The sequence below is a fragment of the Euprymna scolopes genome, chromosome 30 (genome assembly GCF_053919585.1).
Source record: "Euprymna scolopes isolate OS-2025 chromosome 30, ASM5391958v1, whole genome shotgun sequence".
In the NCBI taxonomy this organism is placed as follows: Eukaryota; Metazoa; Mollusca; class Cephalopoda; order Sepiida; family Sepiolidae; genus Euprymna; species Euprymna scolopes.
The window spans coordinates 46,853,823-46,881,415 of record NC_136511.1 but is presented as its reverse complement, the minus strand read 5'-3'; the positions used below and the strand labels follow the sequence as shown (position 1 = coordinate 46,881,415).

The 27,593-nt window shown below is 35.4% G+C and overlaps 1 protein-coding gene across 1 annotated transcript in view; it reads left to right on the top strand.

The window, feature by feature from the left end:
• Positions 1–27,593, top strand: part of LOC145254794 (BDNF/NT-3 growth factors receptor-like) — a 677,849-nt gene that overhangs the window by 635,617 nt on the left and 14,639 nt on the right. The window contains exons 8-9 of the mRNA XM_080113580.1: positions 23,086–23,244; positions 27,498–27,593. The exon at positions 27,498–27,593 is cut by the window's right edge and continues 163 nt beyond it. Of these exons, the coding sequence (XP_079969706.1) occupies positions 23,086–23,244; positions 27,498–27,593 (255 nt within the window). The remainder of the gene's footprint in view (positions 1–23,085; positions 23,245–27,497) is intronic.

Below are 27,593 nucleotides of genomic sequence, written 5' to 3'. Positions count from 1 at the left end.
AGGATGATATTAACGTATAAAACGTTGTATAGAGTAGTTATGACACGGGGATATCTTACAGTTCGTATTTACCTAAAGGTATCATATTTTATAAAAAGAATATATGCTTCATGCCTTTTCTTTCTCCAAGTGTTCTTCTGTCTTCCCTTCTGGGTTATGTGATGAAACATGCGAGGATCAACACCATAACCGATTCAGAGACTTTTTTTTCCTCTTTTGTTAAACCACATAACACTTTATATTTTTTAAATATAAATTTATTTTAGCTGCCTTAGTGCTCTTCACAAGAGTCTGCATTACGTGTCTACATGCTTGTTCTTTCAGCCCCGCTTCCTGAACTTAAATATGTCTGCTCACTTTCGTGACCAAACTCAAACTCTTCAATCTAATTTTCTTGACCTCTTCACTTTTCAGTTCCGTTACGTCATTATCACGTACGCAACTGTTGAACGTCATTTTGTTTATTTACTTAGCTAATTTATGTAAACATCGTCAGCTAAGAAATGAATAACTCCCAATCTAAACTATTTTTACAATAGCACTGGATAGATAGATAAATAGATAGACATAAAGATAGATCGATAATAACTACTTTAACTTTTAACCATATCATTATCTAACAATACTAAGCTTCTATATTAGATACAAAAAGATTTTCCACTATCTGTGATACAGTAAACAAGTGGAAAACATTAATTAATTTTAATTGATCACTTAACTGTGTTATAGCATATCTTTTTTTTTTTTTTTTGGTTTCTTGGTATTACCGGATTATTTTTTTACATAGGGTTCACCACTTATCAAGGCCCGAATGCCACTCAGGGATAAGGGTTATTGCGTGTACAGTAATCAATCAGATAGTATTTTAGTAATCATTAGTATTGGGGGTTTTGATAGAGTGTCTTACTTAAGGGGGCGGTTTGTCAGGAGTTTGTTTATGTTGGACTTGGAGACGTCCAAGTTGTAGTCAGGTGGGAAACAGGCAAGCGGCAGAGAGTTCCACTGGCGTGCAGTTCTAAGAAAGAAGCTTTGCTCATGGAATCTACGTTTGGATTTAGGCACAGATAAAGAGTGGGGAAAATTATTGACAGTAGTTTCAGTCAGACGAGTGTTTCTCGTGAAAGATTGGTGAGGGGGGACGAGGGATTGGAGCTCAGGCGAGCACTTGCCATGGAAATAGCCATAAAACAAAGACAGGCTTGCAACGTCTCTTCTGTGGGAGAAAAGGGCATCCCCCACTAAACCACGAAGTATATTTTTTACTCTGTCAAAGCAGGATAGGCTGTTTTTAGCAGCTCCTGCCCAGATATGGCAGCAGTACTCCATCCTTCGACGTACTTGGCTTTTATAAAGATGGAGAATTGCATCAGTAGTGAGATATCTTCTGGAGCGGTAGAAGGATCCCACGATTTTCCCAGCGTCCTTGGCAACATATTTGATGTACGTGTTCCATTTTAGATCAGGAGTAAAGGTCAAACCCAGAAGCTTGTCAAAACATGGAGCCTCTCCAAGACGAGAGCCATCCATTTCAATTGATGCCAGATGGGGATCAGAGCGTTGGTGATGTAAAGATAGAAGCTTGGTTTGGGATGCATTAAAATGACCAGCCACCTCTTCCTCCATTGTACCACGTGCTCACGATCAGAGGAGAGAGAATTAGAGAGAACTTTGTCATTTACGGCCTTTGATGTGTTGCCATAGATAGTCGTGTCATCAGCATAGATGTCAACGAAAGATTTAAGTATGTGTTTTGGGAGATCATTGATGTAGATCAGGAAGAGTTGGACCCAGGATGGACCCCTGAGGGACTCTAGCATTAATACTGTGGGCCTCTGATTTCTGCCCATCAACCATTACTCTTATGAATCTATCGGAGAGAAATTATTTAATGATTGAGAAAACATTTCCAGTAGTACCGTTGCTGGAAATCTTGTGAAGTAGGCCCTTATGCCATACCTTATCGAATGCCTTCGATATGTCAAGAGCAATTGCCCTGGAAAGGAAACCTTTATCAAGAGATTCACTAATCCTATGTGATATAACCGTTAGCACATCTGCCGTAGATCTTGCAGAGAGGAAACCATACTGCGTATCACTAAGAATGTTTTTTTCTGTTGAGGTGGTTGACTACTTCTTTATTTAATATGGATTCCAACAACTTACTCATGACACGCAGGAGACTTATTGATCTGTACTGAGAGGGAGATGACTTTTCACCTGAATTCTTAAATACATGGCATACTGATGAGGTTTTCCAGGGTGTTGGAAAGCACTTCTCTTTAAGGCAACGCTTAAACAGTTTTGTGAGTATGGGGGCAAGTTCTGGTTGGAGCTTTTTCAGCACTATAACTGGAATGCCATCAGGGCCAGTTGCTTTACTGGAATCAAGGTTCTTGATTAGCTTGGCGACCTCACGCACAGATATTTGTATGTTGCATAGCGTGTTTTGTGTTATAGGAGGAAATACAGGGAGTTGATGGTCATTGTCGCATAGGGTAGAATTAGCTGCAAAGTTCTTGGCAAATAGTCTGGCCTTGTCTGATGCTGACAAGATGACCTCAGGTCCATTGATGATAGTTGGGATAGAACGCACACTTCTGTTCAAGATCCTGTTTGCTATTTGCCAGAATTGGTGGGAACCAAGCTGCTGCTCAACTACTTTGGATTTAACAGACTGAGCATATAGCTCTCTTGCGTGTAAGGACAAGAATTCATCGAGTCTGGTAGAGTACCCGGCTTCTTGCTATTACTAAAACAACATAGTGAAGTACAACGCTAATTTTCCTCTTCCAAATCGATCACTTAATCATGTTTATATTTATTGTAGTTCCTCTTATTTTGCTGAATTTCAAGACAAGAATTCAACTAGTCTAGTGGAATATCCAGTCTTATGCTGTTACTAGAGACAACATAATTAAGAAGAATGCTAATTTTTCCAAATTGATCACTTTATACCCTTATCGTCCCACGTGGAAAAGTTTGGACTGAAAAATTTAAAGAGATTGGCTATATTTTATATGGCAATTCTGGTACCTGATTTTTCGTTCTTATTGTTGGATTATGGCCGGGTGATGCTGAGTTTTCGGGAAAATAACGAGAGTTCTATTTCTTGACATGTGACGTCAATTCTAGCAGAACAAAGAACTTGAAGTTATGCATAAACAAATGCTTTCGTGGGTCAAAAGAACGAGAAGAACGTCGACTAGACGCCTGTACGAATTACTTCGTTGTCGCTAACCGCTATCCCATATCTCTCTCTCTCTCTCTCTCTCTCTCTCTCTCTCTCTCTCTCTCTCTCTCTCTCTCTCTCCCTTTCCACGAGCTACGAGTTGATTGACAAAATAAACGGAATTGTTTGATAATTGTGTTTTTATTTATGGTAGTTTGATAATGTTTATATTTATTGTAGTTTCTCTTAATATTTCTGAATTTCTAGACTATTCGGTCAGGATTTACTTGTAGCATGACGTATCCGCATGCTCTATAACAGAAACCTCTTAAGTTTGAGAGTCTTTATGGGACCCTTAGAGGGAGAAACTAGCGGTAGATGTATTAGCCTAGACGTTGCAACAATACTTCTTGCACGGCCAAATGGTGGTCTTTTGTAGAGATACAGAGAAGCAGCAATTCTAACGATTGTTGATGACCATCCGGTTTATTTTGTTTGTTTGTTTGTTTTTTTTTTGTTTTGTTTTTTGTTTTGTTTTTTGTTTTGTTTTTTTGTTTTTTGATAAGAGTAGCAATACTTGATAAGCGATCTTCATTTAGAAAACAATGAAAATTGCGAGTGCAACAGAGCCACTAACGCATATTTAGCAGCAGCAGCAGCAGCAGCAGCCGTATAACACGTATGCAAATGACCTCGCTAGTGTGCGAGACAACGTCACAGCGGAGGAAGGAGAGGAAAAGAAAAGCGGAGTAAAAAAGCACCAAATAGTGTAGACCTAAAAACGTAACCGGGTGGGACGGACGTGTGGCTGTGGCAGCGTGGTAGATATTTAAGCACGTGTTGAGACTGCAATGTTATGTTAACCACATGACAGGCGAGATGAACTTTTTTTTAAATAACAAGTATTTTGGAAAGTACCAGGAATAAGTGCCTTTTTATTTCAACTGTCCGAATCTCAAACCTATGCAACATTTACCAACTAGTCTAAGTCGGACATATTTGTTACACTCATGATTTCTGATTTTCTTTTAATTTGATCTAGTGTCTGTCTTAAGCTGAAGGGTTTCAAATAGAAGTTTTCTTTACAAATTAACCCTTGAGGAGACACATGTCATCTGATATTCTATAACTCTTCCTTGGATGTTATGATTTAAATAGCCATCCTCCAGACAATGGCGGGTTATAAATTTATTAAAGAACAGAAATAAAATATTCACGTCAAGCGATGGGAATTTTATTTCAAACCAACCCATGACAGACTGACGAAAATACTATTTCAAATATAATATATCCATTTCTTGACCACATAGCTTAAGCCAGCAAAAAGAAAGTCCGCACTTGTAATTTTTTACAAAATTGCAAATTTAAACTAAATTTAATGTAACTGTATAAACACCCTATACCTCATTTGATTCGCCTTTTATTCCTCTATAATTTTACCTGTTCATATTCGACTTTTAATTGAAATATTCTGCTGTTTACGTCAATTTAAAAAAGTAACTTCAAATTGAGGAGGTAAAAAGAAATTCCGCAGCAACAAATTCGCTTAAAATCAGCTAAAATTATCGCCACTAAATCAGTATAAAATATCCACCAACAGGCAACAAAGCATCTCTAATCGTAATTCTTGTTGTTCCAGGTTATACAACGTAACATTTAAGTCATATGCTACGACTTTCCATAAGTGATCGTCAGGAGCTCATTAATCTCAACCTTTCTGGTTCATCCAATCGATAAATCGGTCATAGATTGAAATGTGATGAGAAAACGGTATGAAAGACTATGCAAAAGCACCAAAACACCAAAACACCGGCAGTGTTTGTGATGCCCATAAATCTGGTCGTACTAGATTTACTTCTAACAGGGAGGACAATGCTATCAAGATGCGCAGTCTAAGAAGCAGATTTGAAACGGCTCTCTAAATCCAACAACAATGCAATCCTGTTAAAAAGTGCTCTCTTTCTACTGTCAAGAACAGATTAAAGGAATTTGATTTGCGATGGTATGCTGCAAGACGCAAGTCAATGATTTCTGTAAAGAACAGAAAGCGCAGTCTGGACTTCGTCAGAAGCAATGAAGATCATGACTCTTAGTATTGGTCAAAGATGCTTTTTAACGACGAAAGCAAGTTCAATAGGTTAGGCAGTGATGGTAGGCAGTACATCCGTCGCAGGAAAAACAAAGAATTTAATCCTAGGTGCTCAGTTTCAACGCTGCAAGGTGGTGGCGATTCATTTATTGTGAGGCATTATTAGTACTAATGGTCCAGTTCTATTATGTTGACTGAGTATTTTCTACCCTACTTTGGTCGGAATTTGGATTATAATCCCATCTTCATGCAGCATAATGCTCCCATTCATACAGCTGGCAATGTCAAGAGGTTCCTGGAAGAGCACGATATTCCGTGTTTGGATAAGCCAGCACGATTTCTAAACCTCAATCCTATCGAAAACGTAAAATTTCAAATTTGGAAGAACTTTGGACAAAAATTAAAGAAAAGTGGGATGCCCTTTCCCCGGAGTATTGCTGCAGCCTAATTCAAGGAATTCCCAAAAGATTACAGGCTGTCAAATTGCAGAAGGGCTATGCTACTAATATTAACTAGTTCATTGTGTTCCTGTTGTATTTGCGTTGCATTAATGTCCTAAAGTTACATTTAAATAACAAGTTTCCATTGTGCGGACTTTCTTTTTGCCTCCTCAATTTGAAGTTATTTTTTTTTAATGTACGTGAACACTAGAATATTTCAATTAAAAGTCCAATCTGAACAGGTAAAATTATAGAAGAATAAAAGGCCACTCAAATGAGGTATAGTTTTTTTTACCGTTACATTATACTTAGCTTAAATTTGCTGTTTTTAAAAAAATTGCAAGTGCGGACTTTCTTTTTTGCCGCCTGTGTATATATTCTAGCTGATCGCACCCAAGTCATATATTTTTTTTTTTTTTTAGTTTTGATCTCACTACCATATATTAGGTTCGATATAATAATCGATAGGGAATTGTATCTATGATAATAAATACGTAATCTGCATGAATTAAGATATCATATTTAAGCGTATATTATGAACAAGCAACACCGGGCGTCCTGCTAGTGTATATATATATATATATATATATATATATATATATATATATATATATATAAGAGTGACTGAAAATAAATATACGTTTTCTTTGTTTATTAATCTTTTTTCGGTGTTTACAGTTTTTTTTTTTTTTTTTTTCTTCGTTCTTGTCTTAAATAAATATTTCGGTCAGACCCTCGACACTATTTCTATTCAGATAAATCGCGAAGGCAGATAGATCATAGGAATTCAATAAAATAGGACGACGCCATCTATTTTAGAGGGCATCAATGTTACTCTCCATAGCGGGCGATGGTGAAGCAAGATGGCGAATTTATTCAGACGATGTGAACTTAATTTCAACTTTTCCATTATTGGAAATTATGATTTGTTTATCAATAAACCAGTTTCTTAGAAAATAACTCTTATGAAGCTTTTAAAGAATCACAGAAAAAAAAAATGATCAAACGAAAGATCGTTCAGGTTTTTTATGACTATGTGGCTGCATGATGCTGTATCCGTATTTTTGTTTTTATCCCTATCCAAAAAGCCACTTTTATAGAGCTGGAGTTACCTCACATTTTTCGATTTCAATAAAGTTTTAATTAATGGTACATTAAAAAGAATGTGTAATTAATAATTTTACGTGGTGTTGGGAAAACACCACGCGTAACGTTATATCATGATTTTATTCATAAAGATTAGAATTACAAATCGATCGTATTATAAAATACTAGCCGGGCCGTGTTCCGGCGTTGGCTGTGGGAAATAGAAAAGTTTTTTTTGTTTTTTTTAATAAATATTAGAGTATCAAGCTAACTTGTTCCTTTCATTTGTATTTTGATTTCTTTAAAAAAGAAATTTTTAATGTACTGAAACTTTGACTGTTATCGTTGTCTGGACAATAATGGTCACTATTTGCGAACATAATTCCTCAACTGCATTTGTCTTCTACATTTGAAGTTATTCCATTTCACTTTGTGTTCATAAATAAATGGTTTTATCGTCATTCGAAGTGTGAGTACATTTTTACATTTTTGAAACACGCTGTATTACATAGTCTAATTTTTTAAAAAAATAATAATCTAGAAAGATTTCTACTTCACTGACCGAAAAAAGTAGAGTATAGTGCTACAGTTAACGATAATTCTATTTTAAAAAGTAACAAATTAAAATAAACCGTAGCAGACAAAAAAAAGTACTGTCGGTTAATATCATTCTAGAATTACGTTCCGTGTATTTTAAATCCAACTTGATATTCCTTTATTCCGTAAATATTGACGTAACTTAAACGTAACTTGCGGCCGCAGCCGAGATTGAACTCACTACACGAGTTTGTAGTGTAATTCAAATCTTGTCCGTAGCTGAATACTTGATGCTTCACCAGGGCTATCAAGGGTATTTTTTATCGTGACACACTCACGAGATGGGTTACCTACCACGGCATAAAAGATGCCCATCTACCCTCGAGAGAAGGATAGACTGCACCAGTTTCCCAACGTGGTATTTTACGTCCCGGTAAATACAGCGCCTCGCCTTCCACAATGGTCACCCATCTGCTACTGTCCAGGCTCAACGTTGCTTAACTTCGGTGATCTGGCGAGAACCGGTGTGTCAACTTGATTAAATTAAAATATGTGTGCATAAATATTGGTTTAAAAACAGTCCAAAAGCTTCATGATGTGTATTGCTTTATTCCGTGATATTAAATTAAAATATGCATAAATAGATATTGGCTTAAAACATAATTCTTTTGCTTTCGCAAAAAAAGAAAGAAATATCCAAGTGTCAATTGTGGGGAATAAAAAATAAATAATAACCGTAATAGGGAAAATGATACGTCTAAACTCTTAGCAAAAGTTGTTTTTGTTAAGTATGTACATGTGAAAAGTTCGTTAAATATTTTGAAATAACTGGCGTTCATTTCATTATTAGGTCATGAAAAATTAGCACACAGTGTAAACCGGTGTGGGCGGAGTAGATATTAAGAAGTGAGCAAAAATGCCTGCCATTTTCTCTAAGGAATATTTTTTCGGGGTGGGGGTGTAATTGAGAAAAACTATAATGAATATTAAAAGAAAAGGAAGTTATCGCATACTTTGTGGAAACATGCATAACGGTTTAGGTTACGGTTTGCGGAACAGATTAGCATTTATTTTTATTTTTTGAAACAGGACCTGTCAAATACCACACACCTAAGAATCAGCATCTATTTCAGATACATAGATGACAACCTCATTTTTATGTGTCTGATTTTTTTAGGATGAGGATTGATTATTCATATTTCGTTTCTTCGGACGAAGAATCCAAATGATGTAAATATTCAATCCTCATCTCAAAAATTCCAAAACGTAAAATTGATACTGACATCTATGTATCTGAAATGTCGATTCTTATGTGCGTGGCATTCGACAAGTCCTGTTTTCAAAAATCCTCATTTTGATCCCGAAAAATAGAAGTAGTCTACTTGATGAAAACTTTTGATGTTGAAGCGGAAAATGATAAACGATGTTATCAAAAGATAGTCCTTCATCATTTTTGTCCGCTTTGATTTGCGGATCGTGACGACCGCACAATCCATAAGAACCGTGTAAAATGAAGTTTGAATTACAGTTTCGAAATGCATACATAAATGTTTGGACGAGTAATCGGAATTGAAGTCCCGGATCAAAAAAATCGGAAATTTGTAGCTATCGGAATCGGTATCGGAATCGGAAAAATTACGCCTATTTTCCGATACCAAAGACAATTCTTTTTTAACTTAATTTTCTATATCTCGTATAAATAATAAAATTATAAATATTTATTGATTTTAAACTACAAGAAAAGCCCAAGTGTATTTTTTCCATTTTCAAAAAAATATGCACATATTGGATGGGTTTTTACTGTAATTTGAACCTTTCCCCTAAACACTCAATATTTAAGAATTTAAGAAGACTTGAAATCGAAACTGGTAATTATATCGGAATCGGGAATTTAGAACAGAATTGGTAATTGTATCGAAGTCGGGAAAAATATTGGAATCACGCTATCACTAACATACACTGATATCAAAAATAATACATTATTTATATAGTATTTCTGCAGTGTTTGTTTTTAAACTGCTAAATACATGAATAGAGCTACGGAATAATATAAAATATATTGTGTTTCAATCCCCAAATGAATTCGTCAGGATACGTGCGTGGAGTTACATTATTTGGCTGTAACTGATAGAAACAATGTTTAAAGTAAACATCGACACCACTCCTTCCCTATTCACAACTATGAACCAATAAATTTTTCCGAGCTTTACTCAAGATTTCGCGGGCTATATTTTTTTAATAGGTCAAACACACAAAAGTCGGCCCCCACACCCAGTAACAGGCTTTAGATAAGATTTTGAAATAGTCATTTCACTATCGCTAAAATATATAGTAGTTCAATCCCCAAAATTAATTCGTCAGGTTACAAATGGAGATTTACTTTAATTGGTTGGAGTCGATAGGAATAATACTATAAGCATTATTTTTATCGACCCCAGCCAATTAATTTTATTGCCAATATCTATATAAAAGCCAAGTACGTCCAAGGATGGAATACTGTTGCCATATCTGGGCAGGAGCTGCTAAAAACAGCCTATCCTGCCTTGACAGAGTACAAAATAGACTTCGTGGCTTAGTGGGGGATGCCCTTTTCTCTACCCTGCAACCTCTCTCCCACAGAAGAGACATTGCGAGCCGATCCTTGTTTTATCGTTATTTCCATGGCAGGTGCTCGTATGAACTCCAATCTCTGGTCCCCCCCCTCGCCAATCTTTCACGAAAAACACCCGTCTAGCTGAATCCACTGTGAAAAATTTCTCCCACTCTATATCTGTGCCTAAATCAAAACGTGGATTCAATGAACAAAGCTTCTTTCTTAGAACTGCACGCCTGTGGAACTCTGTTCCGTCTGCCTGCTTCCCACCGGACTACAACTTGGATGTCTTCAAGTCCAACGTTAATAAATTCCTAATGAACCGCTCCCTTAAGTAAACACTTCATCAAATCTCCACACTAACGTAATGTACTTGCTATAACCCTTATCCTTGAGTGGCTTCCGGGCCTTGATAAGTGGTGATCACTGTGTAAAAAAAAATACAACTCCTTCCTATTTACTAATATCAACTAATAAATATTTCCGACTCTACTAAAGTTTTCGCGTGCTTTATTTTTTAAGTCAGATAAACAAAAGCCGCAGTTTGGGTTTTGAAATAGTCATTCTAATATCGATAAACGCGGAGATTGAATGGGCGCATCTAACGAATATCCGTTCTTGTCTTACGCCATCCTGAATTTGATATTGTATTTCCGTCTCAGACATGTTTCGTGAAATTCGCCTTTGTTTGAATCGTTATTTTAAATTGACTTTTTGTTTTTTGGTGTAGTCTACAAACGAGTCAACGCGGAAAAGCTTCAGGCCTAGATTGTTTGTACACACACACACACGCACACACGCACGCGAGCGCACAAACACACACACACACACACACATATATATATATATATATATATATATATATATATATATATATAGAGAGAGAGAGAGAGAGAGAGAGAGAGAGAGAGAGAGAGAGAGAGTTCAGAATATACTGTCGAATATTTTGAAAAATTTGAAGTGTGGATATGTAAATATTAACACTAATATTTATGAGACAATCAGATGAAAATACTCAATATTCTGGAGAGAACATTAATATATGAAGGGGGTTAAAATTTTGCAACTTTGAATTTTCAATATTTATTATTCGATACAAGGGATGCAGACTGAGAATGATTATTTCCTTATTCCATGAAGTTTCATAAAATGGCTCTTATTCTCAGAGGAAAACAATTCAATACCATTTATATAGCTTAGCTATAATTTTCGTGGTTAGCACATAATTTGAATGCTTCAAAGTATGAGGGAAGTAATATTATATATATATATATATATATATATATATATATATGGAGAGAAAGAAAGAGAGATAGATAGATAGATAGATATAAAAAATATTCAATTTGGGATTTACGTTTATGCTTCTATTGTATTTTCATTCCAAACAAAGCGCAGTGCCACTTTGCTACTATATGGGCCATAATTTGTAGGGGTACTATGTAGGGGGTTGATCAGCAAGATGTCCGTTTACATTATACTTAAACTTCTGCATGTCAGTACAGTTGGGGAAGCAGGAACTCGGAAGGGAATTCCAAAGTCTAGCATCCCTAGGAAGGAAACTATTAGAGTAGAAGACTTTCTTAGATCTAGGGATTTCTGCTGTGTAAGGAGGGGACCTTGCTTCTTGTTGGGTTTGTCGAGTGTATTTATGTCAAGGGAGCACAAGGGTTTGCAGTTCGTCAAAGCATCCACCATTAAAATACTTGTAAAACAGGCAGAGGGAAACAACATTTTGTAGATGGGACAGATGTGGAAGCCTACCTGATAATGAAGGACTTATTAAGTTAGCAACTCCCTTTTGAACTCTGTCTAAGAGGGAGAGACTAGTAGCAGATGCACCGGCCCAAATGTTGCAACAATACTCTATACATGGGCGAATGGTGGCCATGTAGAGGCATATGACAATTTCAGGCGTAACTTTCTAGCACGGAAGAGAGAGACCACTTTCTTTACCTTAGCGATGTCCTCAGTGTATCTTTTCCAATTCACGTTCCCCGTGAATGTTAAGCCGGGGAGTTTGAACAAAGTACTTTCAGGTATTGTATCATTTAGCATGGCTAGTAGTGGTTGAGCAGGTTTCTTGTAGTTATTAAAGGAAAGGAGCTTAGATTTGGAAGCATTGACCATCCATTTTTGTCCTCATTCCTACAGACTGGAGGTTTTTCTCTTATATTTCTGTTATTTCCTTGGATACGTGTTCATTCGGTTTCCTTTCATGTATATTATAGAGCGTGGTGTCGTCAGCAAATATGCCCATCTCAGAGACAATTTTATCAGGAAGGTCATTTATGAATATCAAGAATAATTAAAGTCCAAGGATTGACCCCTGAGGCACACCCGCATTTATATCCTATTGTCTGGCATACGACCATCGAAGACCACCTGGATTCTTCTATTATTTAAGAAGGATTTAATTAGGTTAAGTATTTGATTTTCATGAGGAAATCATCGTGACATACCCTGTCAAAGTCCTTAGATATATCTAGGGCTACTGCCCAAGCCTCCCTGCTTTATTCAGTGCATGGTATATACGTTCAGAGATTACAGTTAGGATGTCTGCAGAAGAACGGGCTTGTCTACATCCATATTGTTGGTTGGACAGAAGTTTAGCAGCTGTGAGGTGATGGACTAGAGCTTTATTAATTATGGACTCAAATATTTTGCCGAAAAGAGGGAAGAAGCTAATGGGGCGATAATTTAATGGGTCAGTTCTTTCGTCAGAATTCTTGTAAACTGATACTACAGAAGCAGTTTTCCAGCAGTCAGAAAAGCAAGTTTCATTAAGACATTAATCCACTGTGAAAAATTTCCCCCACTATATATCTGTGCCTAAATCAAAACGCGGATTTCATGAACAAAGCTTCTTTCTTAGAACTGCACGCCTGTGGAACTCTGTTCCGTCTGCCTGCTTCCCTCCGGACTACAACTTGGATGTCTTCAAGTCTAATGTTAACAAATTCCTAATGAACCGCCCCCCCTAATTAAACACTTCATCAAATCTCCTCACTAACGTAATGTACTTGCAATAACCCTTATCCCTGAGTGGCTTCCGGACCTTGATAAGTGGTGATCACTGTGTAAAAAAAAAAAAAAGACATTTGTTGAAAAGTTTAGAGAACAGAAGCAACATCGGCGTAGCTTTTTTTAATAGTACAGCAGGGAAGAGACGAGGTGCACATCTTTTGAGGTGTCTAGATCTTTTATGATATCATATAATTGAGAACGGGGTGGTTTTCATATCATCTAGTGTGGTTTCTGTCTGCAGAGGTAAATCTAGGAGGAAGTGATTTGCTGGGTTCAAAGTAGGGTTGGAGGCAAACTGACGGGCAAGCAGATTAGCCTTCTAGTTATGAAAATATATAGCAAGTAAGCTAAGCAGAATCTTTTGCATTTCGTCCCGTAGCAAATCGTCAGGATAAAATCATTCCAGGAATAAAACACGGAAACACGGAAGAGTATATGTAACTTAACTAACATACATATTACATATCGTGCAATCTAAGTGTCTAGCTCAGTTCACATTAATGTGTCTATATTTCCGTGTATATTTGTATATCTATCTATATGTTTTCATATGTCTCATGGAAAATTAGTTTATGAAAATGTGAATACGCACAGCAATACGCTAGTAGAAATAAGATCACAAACGCATCATTAAAGTTGAACCAAGATATTTCGATCAATTCGTTCGACCATATTCAGTTGGTAGAATGAGCTTTATTAAACAGAACCCGGCATATTTGTTGAGCTGATTAAATTTGCCATTACATCTGTTGAATTCAGTTTCAACGATGTAATGTATCGGTAAATAGAAGAATGATAATGGCAAATATTTCTGTAAGTTTCCATGAAGAGCAATTACTTTTTGGATCAATGAAACCATTACTTTACTCCATTTACGGTATATGGACACATTTTGTCTCTTTAATAATCAAACGGAGGCAAGTAATTTTTTCTCCCTACTTAATAGAATGCATCTCGCGCTACAGTATACTTATGAAGGAGAGTGTAACTCGTCCATAGCTTTCCTTAGTGCATTAGTAACAAAAACACCATTTAGTTACCTTACATAAATATACCGAAAATCTACATTTACGGGACTGTATACACGCTGTGATTCATTTTGCTCCCAAAAACGTAAGATCAATTTAATTTGGACCCTAACACATCGTGCCCTGATGATTTTTTCAAAATCAAAATTGGATGAGGAATTTAAAATGATTACTGATACTCTATCCAATAATGAATAGCCTCTTGTGATTAGGTCAATTATGCAACGAAAAATAACTGAGTTTTCAGAAATTAAAGTTAAAATGGTGACTAAACGTGCAATATATCTTCGTTTACCGTGGTTGGGGACAGTAAATGAGAAATTCGCCAAACAAATCAGCTTAATGGTTCATAAATGCCATTTTGCTTCAAATGTAGGCGTTGGGTTCTCTACGAAAACCTTAATGGCATCCTCTTGAAAAGATGCTTTACCCCCCCCCCCGCATCCTAATAATAATGCAATTTACAATTTTAAGTGTAGTTGTAGTGCCAGCTACGTAGGTCGAACAACGTTGAGATTGGATGGAAGAGTCTAATAGCCAGTACCCAGCAAAATCAGAAACGGGACATACCGAGCAACGGACGTTCTTGCCAATGCGTACGGGTCTTCAATAATTGACCATCTCATTAAAAACCCACCATGAACAGCAAGCTTTATTACGAACTCCTTTTCAATTCTGAGTTGTGTTCACTGCACATTCCATCTTAAGATCTTGGAAACTATTCATGTTCGGTTGAGGAAGTCTTCTCTCTGTAAACAGAGGGAATATCTCTTAGTTTTGTACGTGATTAACCTCTAGGATCTTCGAAAATATCATAACGTTGCTCTATTTTAATCGCTTCCTTGTATTTTTGTCTTTTTTCATCCATGAACAGAACGCTGTATTTTAATAGTGTACATATTTTTAATTTTTCCTTTTTATTCGTAAATCCCTCAATACAACTTTGAAAAAGCGAGGGCGAAACCGGTCAGCTGACTCTCCTCTTTATTTTTCTTTCCTCATTTTCCCCTATTTTTTAAACATATTTGACGTATTTTACTTTTAATAAGTCTGTCTTACGTGATTGCAATATATATATATATATATATATATATATATATGTATATATATATATATATATATATATATATATAGAGAGAGAGAGAGAGAGAGAGAGAGAGAGATGTATATATATCGTAATTTCCATCCCTCTCGGATGCAGTTTCTTTTTCTCAGGAACTCTTGACTGGAAGAAACCAGTTGAGGATGCGTTTTCGACACTCAGTCTAGCAAAAATCGAGCTATTTAGGTAGTCTCTCATATGTCAGACTGACGTATAGTCCTCGACTGTCCGAGGAAGCTTGGCTTTCCAATACATGCTTCTCATTCTTTGGAAAGGAGCTAGTTTATTTCAAACCGGGGAATGCTGATGGCCGAAGGCAATTTTTAATAAGTCAGAGTACCACGTCGTTAGGAATGCTGTCTTGATTCCCCATCCACTTTTCAGCTTCGTGCCACATTTTGCTCTGGTGGAAGGGAAGTAAATAGCCACCTCGCACCTGTCTAATTATCAATCGATCTTTCCGTGTCTGTCTAAATTCTTAGTAGCTCAGTTCATATCTACCTGATTATCTATTTTTGTTCACATATGTCTTTCTCTCTTTTTCTTTATTTTAATGCATCCTTAAGGCTCCCCACTCCAATATATGTTGCCCTCGTGTGATAGCAGTGACAAGCTGTCATTCGTGTGGATGTACTTAAAACTAAAAATAAAATATTGGCTAATAAATGAAAGGAAATATGTATACGAGGAAAATAAAATTTAAAAAGTATTGCCATGACGCATGAGTATTGATTTCAAACTCTGTAAAATTAGCCGAACAAAAGTTATGCACGCGAATAGACATGTTCGCGTGAACAACTTCTGTTCGACTAATACACACACACACACACACACACACATATATATATATATATATATATATATATATATATATAGTCACTCACATATATATAGTCATTCATATATATATACATATATATATAGTCATTCACACACATATATATATATATATATATATATATATAGTCATTCACATATATATGTATTATTTCATCTATCCACATAAAATGTTATGTACCTTTTTCATTACTTCGACTGTGTTTAATTTGTAAGTAGAGCTAGGTAGTAAGTATTGTGACGATACAAACAAACAAAAGAAAGAAAGAAAAAAAATAAGGGTCGGCAATTTTTCATTTTTAACAAACGTTTTATTACACATTTCTCTCCCGTCTCGACACAACTTAAAATGTCTCTCGCTGCCACTTGTCCATCTAGCCTTCCTCGCGTTTCTCTTTCCTCCGACCACATGCCAGCCACGGCCCGCCCATCCTCGTCCCCGACTTTCATGTCCATTTTCTTCGACATCGAATTGGTTTCTTCTCTCGACCACGTGGTGCATTTTTCATCCTTGTTATGTATATGGCAATTATAAAAAACATGATCCGTTGTGTGTAGTTTGATTATCATATACATTTTTAAAACTATATATATATATATATATATATATATATATATATATATATATATATATATATATATATATATTCAAGACTTATCCGGATAAGTACTAACTTATAAATATATTGCAGCATATTACCTTTTAGTTTTACAACCTTACATAACACCCCCAAATTAATCAAAAATTACCTACTCCATAGAAAATAGACACCCCATAAACCGTTAAAATAAATTACCACAAAGCAACAATACACCCCTTATTTAACCATAATACATACACCCCTTAATCTCAGTACTATGTTAAAGACCATATATAATCTTATATATCATACTATATATAATAAGCTTCTGCTTATTTATTTATAATTCATTAAAGCTTCCCCAACACTCTATATTCCCTCTTAATCTTTTTCATCCCTAACGAACCTTACGCTAGACGCTGCATCTCCCCCATGCTACCTAGCACCTTCTCTACTCTTCTGATGAGAAGCAATAGGCTTCGAAATGCCCTGGCGTAAAGAGTCCCTTCTATCTCACAAATTTTGCCTGTATTCTATTATTCAATAAATCTACCTATATATAGTTTTGTGTCTTCATTTCATCCTTTGTTGTCCTAGTAAAAAAATAATTATGACAGCCCCTTTAAGAAATTCGTTTTTTATCGTTGAGCACTTTCAGTTGAATTAAGAGTCGGTCAATTTAGCTCTTATGCGTAGATCATCGTATAACGATTTGATCACTGTCTGCCTGACGTAAAGAACATTTAAATTAAAATGTTTAAAATTCAACGCTATTTCACGCGGTTAATGGTAGCCGAATGGATACGGCCTCCGCTAATCGAGCCAGAGATGTCTCGTGTCGCGGGGTTCGAATCGTTCGACTGGTAGTAATCGTGACACCCTGCACTGAAGAATCCCGAAAGGATGAAACACTAGTGTCTGTAGGTATTTAATTATTATAGTAAAAAAATAATTATATATATATATATATATATATATATATATATATATATATATATATAAATTTACTAATAAATAAATAGAACGTTTTTGGCAGAATATACCTGAATTAATGGAATTTGTTAATAAGTATATGTAGGTTTAATCGACTTTATTTCTAAATTCAAAATGGCGTAATGTATGAAAACTATAAGGTATTTTCAGCTTCCCTTCTAATTTTAAGACTTTTTAATCATGTCCAAACGTATTTTATTTCCATTGTGGTGGATTGATTGTTGCTATTTCTGATGAGTTAAGGACAAAATAGATCCACTGATTGATATAATTATTGATTTTGTGCTACAAAACAGATACTGTCAAGAATTGTAAGTGTCAACTGAATTAAAAGAATAACTTGTAAGATGGTCAACATCATTAAAATTGGAATATAGACTTTTGTCATTTATTGACTATATTGCTCTGTAATTACATTGAGCTTCTTAAATAAGGATTGGTATTTAGACAAATGAAATATAAACGAATAAAGAATATTTCCACAAAAATATATATATATATACGTGTGTGTGTGTGTGTGTGTGCTCCTATAAATTCAGGTTTTTTGTGTATTAATTGTGCATTCATATGAAAACACCTTTTTTCTATTTATTTAAAGAGAAAACACAACTTTGTTATATGGGTCGTTGATTTGTATTTATATGAAAAAGATCTAGCTAATTTACATATTCTTTTATACATTAATTCCCTATTAGTATTTTTTTGGTAAGTTTTTTTTGTTTGTTTTTTTTTTCATTTGTCTTATGGGATGATCATCTTTAGTTAACTACTACGTGTAATTATATCCATGCAGATATTTTACATGATTTATACTTGCGAAATATTTGCGTAAAAAACTTATAATAAACACAAACATCTTTCTATATATATTTATGTATGCGTATATGTATTTGTTTAAAAATTTTACCTACCAAACTCCTCTGTCAGTCTTTGGTCTACAGACATGTAACTTCATCTATAAGGTATTCGAACCCATGCGAAATTTTATATTTGGTTTTAGCGGGGGGAAATCTGTGCAAAAGTGTGAAATTTAAAAGAATGAAATATGTCAGGTGAAGGTCAAACGACGTAAAAGTTTAAAAATTAAAATGTTTTAATTTTTAGCCTCGCAGTAAACATGTCTTCATAGTACAGTCATTAACATTAAAGGAAAAAAGTAAATCATAAAGCTAAATGTTCTAGTTTCGATTCTCGGTGATGACGCACGAGTCATTTTTTTTTAATCATTACTTTATATTGGATTCAATTTGATATAATAAAAAATACAAAATCTGCATTAATTAAAATATCATAATTAAGCGTATTTTACGACCAGTCAATGCCGGGCGGCCCGCTAGTATATATATATATATATATATATATATATATATATATATATATAAACTCTGGGGAGTCTATGCGGATCGAGCTAAGTTTCGACGTTAACACGTCTCGATGGGGTCCCAAACTATTTTTGGTGCGGATCGACTAAATTTTCGACATCAACACAAGTTTCCAAAATCTGTTGAAATCCAAAGCCCCATTGCGACATCGGTTTACACCCACCTCGTAACTCTGCTTCACTTAACTGGTACTTTAGTCCTCACATGAGCTGTGTTTCTGACAAAGGGGTGAGAATTGTTGTTTTCTGCGTTGGAATCAATCCATATAAAATTTAGTATGTGCTAGGTTTTGACCTTGAGGTGTTTTTGTTGTTGTTGTTGTTGTTGTTGTTGTTGTTGTTGTTGCTTATTTATTTGTTTTTGTTTTTTGATTTTTTTTTTGGGGGGGGGGGTTAGCTCCTTACATAAAGTGGCATCGTGGATTGCCTGGATAAAAAATAAATAAAAAATAATAAATGAGAATAATACTACAAGTAGTTATACTATTTAACCCGTAGTCGAAAGGGAAAGAGAGAAGAGTCGGTAATTCGTGGCACCATGCTCCCAACCATTATCCCTCACCCCCACCACCATCTAAAGGTTTTTGTGTTTATTTTCCACCGTCTGACGCGCCTTTATCGGTGAATGCCAGCGGGTGCGTTCATGGCTATTTTTCTATTTTTCAAAGTGATCATAGATGTGAACTGTGGGTTTCCACATGCAACTCACCTTGTGGCCAAAAATATATAGAATCGCTTATTCAATCCTGAACAACGCCAAATCTTCCTGCTTCGTTTTAACTCCTTCGCATATAATAGTCATTGGGAAAAAAAAAAAAATAAAAATAATAATAATAATAATAATAATAATAATAATAATAATAATAATAATAATAACAAACAACAACAACGAGATAAAACCGTTTAAATTTGTATTCGGTTTTAGATAGATAGATAGATAGATAGATAGATAGATAGATAGATACGTAGTATCATATGTTCGTTAGACTTTAAACTTAATTCTTTTTCCATGTACCCGCCAGGAAACGAGGCCTCACAATTTTGATGTTTTGTAATTTTAGAGTTACTTCCCTTGGCTGTAAATCCTTTAGTTAAACATTTTAGACTATGCTTAAAAACTGGAAAATTTTCCCCTCTGAATTAGATCGCTCCAACAGAAGCGACCATCTGTGGATATGAACATGTTCAGATATAGACAATAATTTCTTTTTAAATATATTCCAATGGAATTTCCTCCAAAACTTTTGGTGATTTTGTTTTTGAATTTACCTCGTCCTGAATTATGTATTCCATTGGTCGATAATGTTTTATAATCGGATGTGTTATATGTAGTTGTTTTTAAGGGGATGGGAATTATTTATTTGCGCCACACCAGTCTATTTAATATTTCGCAACGTGTATAAAAAAAAAAAAAAAAAGCGTTGTACTTCTGAAACCTGTTCCAAACGCAATTTTAAATTTATAAACCGTCTATCTCTACTCATATATAAATGGCATTATGCCTCTGTGTGTGTTCGTTCCTTATGGATTCCTTAACGGCTGGGCTGATTTTTATAAAATTTCACACAAGTATACTCTATGTGTACAGAAGTGTTTTTACGAAGGTTTTGTATCGAAATGCCTCTGATAAGTATCGAAAATCGTTTATCGATAATCGAAAAAATCCGATTAAAGAAGAAGCAGTGGGACATTAAACAAAGCCTAACATCACAAGTGCATGTGAGAAATTTAGCTCTTTGATAAGACAGAAGCTCGTTCGAAATGAATGTTTCTGTTTAGAACACAATTCAACCATGATACTTGACTTTTGCATTTGAAACCTTAATTCAAACCATTGTACAAAAATACTTTGATGAAATCAACGGTAGGCTCTTTGATAAGACAGGGTGCGTTCCAAATGAATGTTTCTGTTTAGAGCACAATTGAACCATGATACTTTACTTTCGAATCTTAATCTTAAATGCAAAACATTATATATAAAAAAGATGATTTTATAAAATAGACAGTAAATTCTCTTCAGGGCAATGTAGGCTACAATATACTATCGATAAAGTCTCTGCAGGAAGGCATATATATATATATATATGGTGTCAGGTCATGTCCTATGCTACTGGTACCATGTAACCCAGTACTACCTGCCTCATGGTCGGGTCACCGGCGACTAAACTGGTTCCCCCACCAGACTTGTTTGGGTAGGAGGGCGGCTAGTCTCCCTGGAGGATTAAAAACAAGACCTTCCAAAGGGCGAATGAACTCTTTTTCTGGGTCAACGGCCAACTAGCACCGTGTATATTTGTGTGTGTGTGTGTGTGTGTGTGTGTGTGTGTGTGTGTGTGTGTGTGTATTGGGGTGGAGAGGGCTCCCGTAAGCCGTGGTGAAGGCAACCTTTCTAGGAGAAACAAATCTCTGATTTAAAAAAAAACATAAAGCGGGAGACCAGTACCCGCATTAAGCTGGTCTGCAGTTTAATTTGTTGCTGGCTATCTTGCTCTTGCTTGTTGCTGGATCTCAACATTTTGAACCGAGAGAGAGACTTAGCTGTCGTACAAAGCTAAGACTCTGTAACATCATATTTGTATGGATACTCCCTCAGGCATTTGGGCTCATGGATTTTGAATGTCTGAGGGAGTGGCACTCGTCTGACAAGACGTTGCATTCATCATATATATATATATATATATATATATATATATATATAATTATTACAATAGTATTGTTTTAATACCTACAGGCACTGGTGTTTCATCCTTTCGGGAATCATCGGGGTGACACGATTACTACCAGTCGGAAGATTCGAACCCAACCACGAAGCCATCTCTGAATGCATTAGCAAGGAACAAACCTCGCCGCCAACTTCAACCGCGAGAAATATCGTTGAAATTTTAACATTTATTTTTGAAATGTTGCAACAGCTGGCCACAGCGCTCTAATGATTATAACATCATGATCTACACTGCGAGTTTAGATGACCGACTTTCTATTTCAACTTTAAATTGCTCAACAGTAAGAAACCGAGTTTCTTAAAGGGGCTGACATAATTATTACAATAATAATGTTTTTAATACCTACTGACACTAGTGTTTCAGCCTTTCAGGAAACATCAGTGCATAGTGACACGATTACTACCGATCGGGAGATTCGAACCCGGCACTGGTGTTTTCGTCTTGGATATTATTTTCACAACATTTCAGCCGATGTAATGACTAACCTTCTTCAGGTGCGTCTTGTCTAACTCGGGAATCTTTTATGTTGAACTTAGGGAATTAATCAGGTCGTTGTAATAATTTGTGCCGGTTTATAGAATTCGCATTTAAAGCAATTATAATTAATTTTATGCATATTGTTATTATTTAAACATATCACCATTATTCATTTATAACTTTTTCTTTCAGATTATTAAAACATCGTTCATAATATTTTTGCAATATTCTCATCCATATTCATCCGAGAGCGACTTTCTTTAGTCAAGAGACCTATTATCCATCATGATAATGATCGTTTTCACACAGCACTACTTACCAAATATCTCCTAGGAGAATTTGTTTGGGAAATCTTGTCCTAACCTGCATATTCTCCTCGGATTATCACTTATTTTGAGGATAACAAAAACCATTTAGATGGCGTTGGGTTAACATCACGAAAAGAGATTGAACACAATTTAGATTCATATCCCATCTAAAGCGATGCATTTATAAGCTCGTTGACAGATGAAATCAAATTATAGAAAGCAAAGGGCATTGTTATGAATAAAGATTTTCAAATCATAATTTTTCATTTGCAAGATGAAATTTTAAATCGTCAAAAACTTTGGAATCGACCTAATTTTATGTAAAAATAGTGTAGATTAACTATTACTTGTCATATATGTGGCAAATTAAAAAAAAAAAAAACACATCCAGCCCGAAAGATGAGCTAGAAATGTCATTCATTATATACTATTCCCAATTAACTCTTATCTTTGCATCGAATGGATACCATAATACTTAGTACGCTGCACTTTATCATAAGAAAGGTCTATAAAAAATTCCAGTCAGATTGGCTCAGTAGTTTCCGAGAACACTTCTAAATTAAAAGTTGTCTTGTAATGCATTTAATAATAATCCCAATTAATCCTTAACTTTAAATCTTTGTAAGTGGTGGAATTTTGTTCTCAATCTTATGGGGAATCTCGTTTGGCATATGCACCGACCTAATATTTTATCTGTATTTTTTCTTATTGAAGATCGGTGGTTCTCGGATGTTGCCAGTTCGTTGGATGTCACCAGAGAGCGTTAAATATGGACGTTTTACTTCGGAATCGGACGTGTGGGCGTACGGTGTCGTCCTGTGGGAAATATTCAGTTACGGAAAACAACCTTATTATGGTCATTCGAACGAAGAAGTAAGTACACATATAACGTTTTTGGGTTTTTTTTTACTCGTTATGCTAGTAACAAAGTGTATTATCTGTTCAGGTGTTACACTTAGTTCATCTTGTCCACGGCCAGTGGAGAAGTTCTTTTAGGCAGAGGCAATTTTTATTTTTTTCTCCAATCTACATTGCTCATTTTAGAGGAGGCAAATTTTCTCCACATAAAATGACCTTGTGTCTCACTTCATCAGAGAGCTTGCCCATAACAAGAACATCCATATCAGGCATGCTAATAAAGAAGGCGACGTTGTCATCGGGTTTCCACATGAACCAACAGGTATTTACGGCTATGGCTTTCCATCTCTCTCTCTCTCTCTCTCTCTCTCTCCCTCTCTCTCTCTCTCTCTCTCTCTCTCTCTCTCTCTCGAGGCATTCATGAATTCATTGTTGCTCATCATTTTTTATGTTGCCCAAGTATTTAATGTTTCTCTCTGTCGTCTTCTACTTCTTCTACCAATGATCTTAGCTGTCAAGCTAATCTGTATTATTTTGCTTTTCTGTAGACATGGCCCATGAATCTCATTTGTCTTTTTCGTAGTGTTCTTATTAGACATTTCTGTGTTTTTATTTTCATTTCTAATACTCACGGTTTATATTTTTTATGTCTAGGATATCTTCAACATTCAGTTGCCTCTAGTATTTTTCTCCTGCTGTTGGTGAGTGTCCATTGCTCACAACCGTATAATAGAACAGACCATACATACGTTCGAAGTGTTCTGAATTTGGTGTCTATTTTAATATTTCCGCATGAATACCAAAATAAAATCAAGCTCCTCCTTATTCCACCCAATAGCAAATACTCTAGTACACACAATACTTCAAACGCAAAAAATTCCCATACAGGGTGCAAAAATGCCACCTATGATAATAACCTCTCAATGCAATGTGAAAAATTGTCAATAACTCTTACAGACACTTTTCTTGATTTGAAATTCCGTTTCGGAATAGTCTGCGAATTGTTTAATAGACATTGTCTTTGAGATAATCTCAAGATAAAAATATGGCGTGTTAAGTTCATTGGAGTGGGAAGCATATTTAGGATTGCACTTTCTAACCTTTTACTGATGACTTGATCACCAAAATATTCCTGCAGATCATTGAACCCTAACCATAACCCCACCCAATAGCAAATGCTGAAACGCAAAGTTAGAAAGATTTTGTTGACTCACTCTCCCTGGCTTAATGAGGCATCACCCCAAAATTCACCAAGCTTTATGGTCTACTATAAACCCAAAAAAAGCGGACATTGAAATGCGCCCATATTAAGTATTAAGACAGCACACCACAGAAATTAGCCAGAAAATAAGCAGAACTACTCATTTCTTCCTTGGTTCCATTAGTCCATATAAAAACAAACTGTAGACTCGAAAATACAATATAAAAAACCTAACTTTAAAATATCATCACTTTTTCATCGATAGGGTTAAACGTAAAAAAACAAAACAAAAAAAATACAAACACTATAGTGATATGAGATAAAAAAGGGAAAGTAGCAACCCTAGATGAAGTGAGTCTACTTAGTTTTACTGGCTTAAACGGAAATGAGAGGGGAAAGATAGATAAATGTCAAGGTCTTATATACGACTGGAATCTTTGGAAGATCTCTATCATTCCAGTAATCACAGGACCAACGTGCTCATGAAAAGGAATTTTAAAAACTACCTGGCTAATATAGAGAGAATATACCCTGTGAATCAAGCGCAAGATACAAACAATTGCACTTAACGATGTTTAGAGTCTTTAAAAGATTTCTCGATTGGAACCTCTTAAAATAGCGGGGGTCAATGTCTGATATTCGATAGGTATGGCCCCCCCCCCTCGCCAAACTTTCACGAAAAACACTCGTCTAGCCAAAACCACTATCACTAATTTCCCCCACTCTTTATCTGTGCCTAAACCTAAATGTAGATTCCATGAACAAAGCTTCTTTCTTAGAACTGCACGCCTAGTTAGCTGGAAAGCAGGCAATATTCCGATTGCCTGCTTTCCAGCTGACTACAATTTGATTATCTTCAAGTCCAATGTAAACAAGTTCTTGATGAACCGTCCCCCTAAGTAATCCAATTTACAAAATTCCCACTACTTATGTTTACTACGCTATAATCACATTGATTAATGTATACTCATTGACCCATATGCTCGAGTGGCTTCCAAGCCTTGATAAGTGGTGATTCTTGTGTAAAAAAAAAAGTTGGCCCAGTAAAAAAACAGAAAGATAAAAAAATCGTAAAATGTTTTTTTTCCTCATCACAATGCCATCACCAAAAATAACACCAAATTGATAAAAAATAAATATAATTCATAAACAACACTAGGTCTGTGTATCTGTCTGTCCGTTTGTCCCCATTTTTTCAAATTGCATCTCCTCTGAGACGAAAGGTCACAGGTCGGTGCGAGGCAGGTCAAATGATTGCATTTTTTTTTTTACTGTTATTTTATCTTTAGGCCATGGCATTTCGCCTTTGGAATCACTCATATGATCCTACCCCCTCCCCTTCCATTACTTCATGTCCTGAACTTTCCGATTTCTAACTTTAAATGTATTTAAATCTGTGTTATCGTCTCTTGCCCTTATCCTTGTATAATACTAGTTTTTCTACTCTTCTGATGAGAAGCATTTTACTTTGAAATGCCATGGCCTAAAGAGGTCCCCCCTCATTCCCTTTTCACTCATTGTAATCACCTCCATCCTTATTGACATGATAATGTAATAAAGTTCTAATCTAACTTTAATTATTTTCCCCCTCTCTTTCCTTATAATTGCTTCTCTTAATCAGAACAAAGAATTAATAAAACATGTTAAAAAGAAGACTTTAACAAGAGTTAAAAACATATTTAATTTTCAAAACGGAGTCACAAATTAAGTGGATATATATATATATATATATATATTATTATTATTATTATTATTATTATTATTATTATTATTATTATTATAGTAATAATAATGTCAGCCCTTTAAGAAGTCGGTTCTTATTGTTTAGCATTTTATAGTTGAATGAAAGTCAATCACTTAAGCTCACATGCGCAGATCATGATGTTATGGTCATTCGATCGATCGATACCTCCGTTCAATCTCGAAAGACAAAGGATACCCCTGTAGGGGGCAATTGCGCGTGCAATTTTGAGGCAAGGGTGGCGCAATCACACCTTTCCTGAATCGACAATGTTTGTGTCCAGTGGCAAGAAGACCAGGACGACTGGAAACAATGCCGAGATAAGCGGAGAGCACATACAACACCTGGAAGTCCACAATGGTCACCCATTTAATACTGACCAAGCTCAATGTTGCTTAACTTCGGTGATCCACCGGGAAGCGATGTGTCAACGTGATTATGCCGTATTTTATTACCATTAAACAACTCTGGACGAATATTACGACATTTAAAAAAAATGTTTAAATTTCAACGATATTTCTCGTGGTTGAGGTTGGCCGTGAGGTTAGAGCCTTGCTAATGGAGTCAGAGATGGCTTCGTGACCGGATTTCCCCTACCAGCAATAATTGTGTTACCCTGCATTGATGGTTCCCAAAAGGATGACAGACTATTGTTTGTAGGTATTTAAAAATTATTATAGCAATAATAATAATAATTATATATATATATATATATATATATATATATATATATATATATATATATATATATATATATATATATATATATTAGCAAAAGCACCCGTCGTTGACTGGGTTCAAAAACAGCCTACATAAAATGGACTCTGATTTATGAAAGTATGATAGATTATGAAAAGGAAGGGTTGTAAAGAGATAGCTTCGAATTTGGGAGTATCAAAATCAAAGCAAAATATGATGAAATTAAAAATAAAATAGATAAATCCCATAATTTATTACACCATACCTGTTCACACTGAAACACTTATCACAATGTTCTGTGGATCTATATTAAAAAAAAAAAACTTGTTAAACTTTGTTTTGTTTTGTTTTTTAAATAATCAACCATATAGGAGCCTATTCGTGACCAGATGCACACACACACACATACACACACACACACACACACACACGCACACACATTCAGCTTTATATTATAGATATATACCATTTTTCTTATTTGGATTGTTGAGGAAGTTTTACGATTTTAAACTTTTCACAAAATTTGAAATACTTTTTTACGTTAATTTTAATTTCTATTCCTAAAAATTTTTAATCTATTTTCTGGGTTTTTTTTTTTGTTGTTGTTTTTTTTTTAATGCTTGGAAGGTTGTCAAATTTCTAAACGAAGGCATAATCCTCCAACGCCCCGACCATTGCCCGTCCACCATCTGTAACATCATGATGGGATGCTGGAAGCAGGAT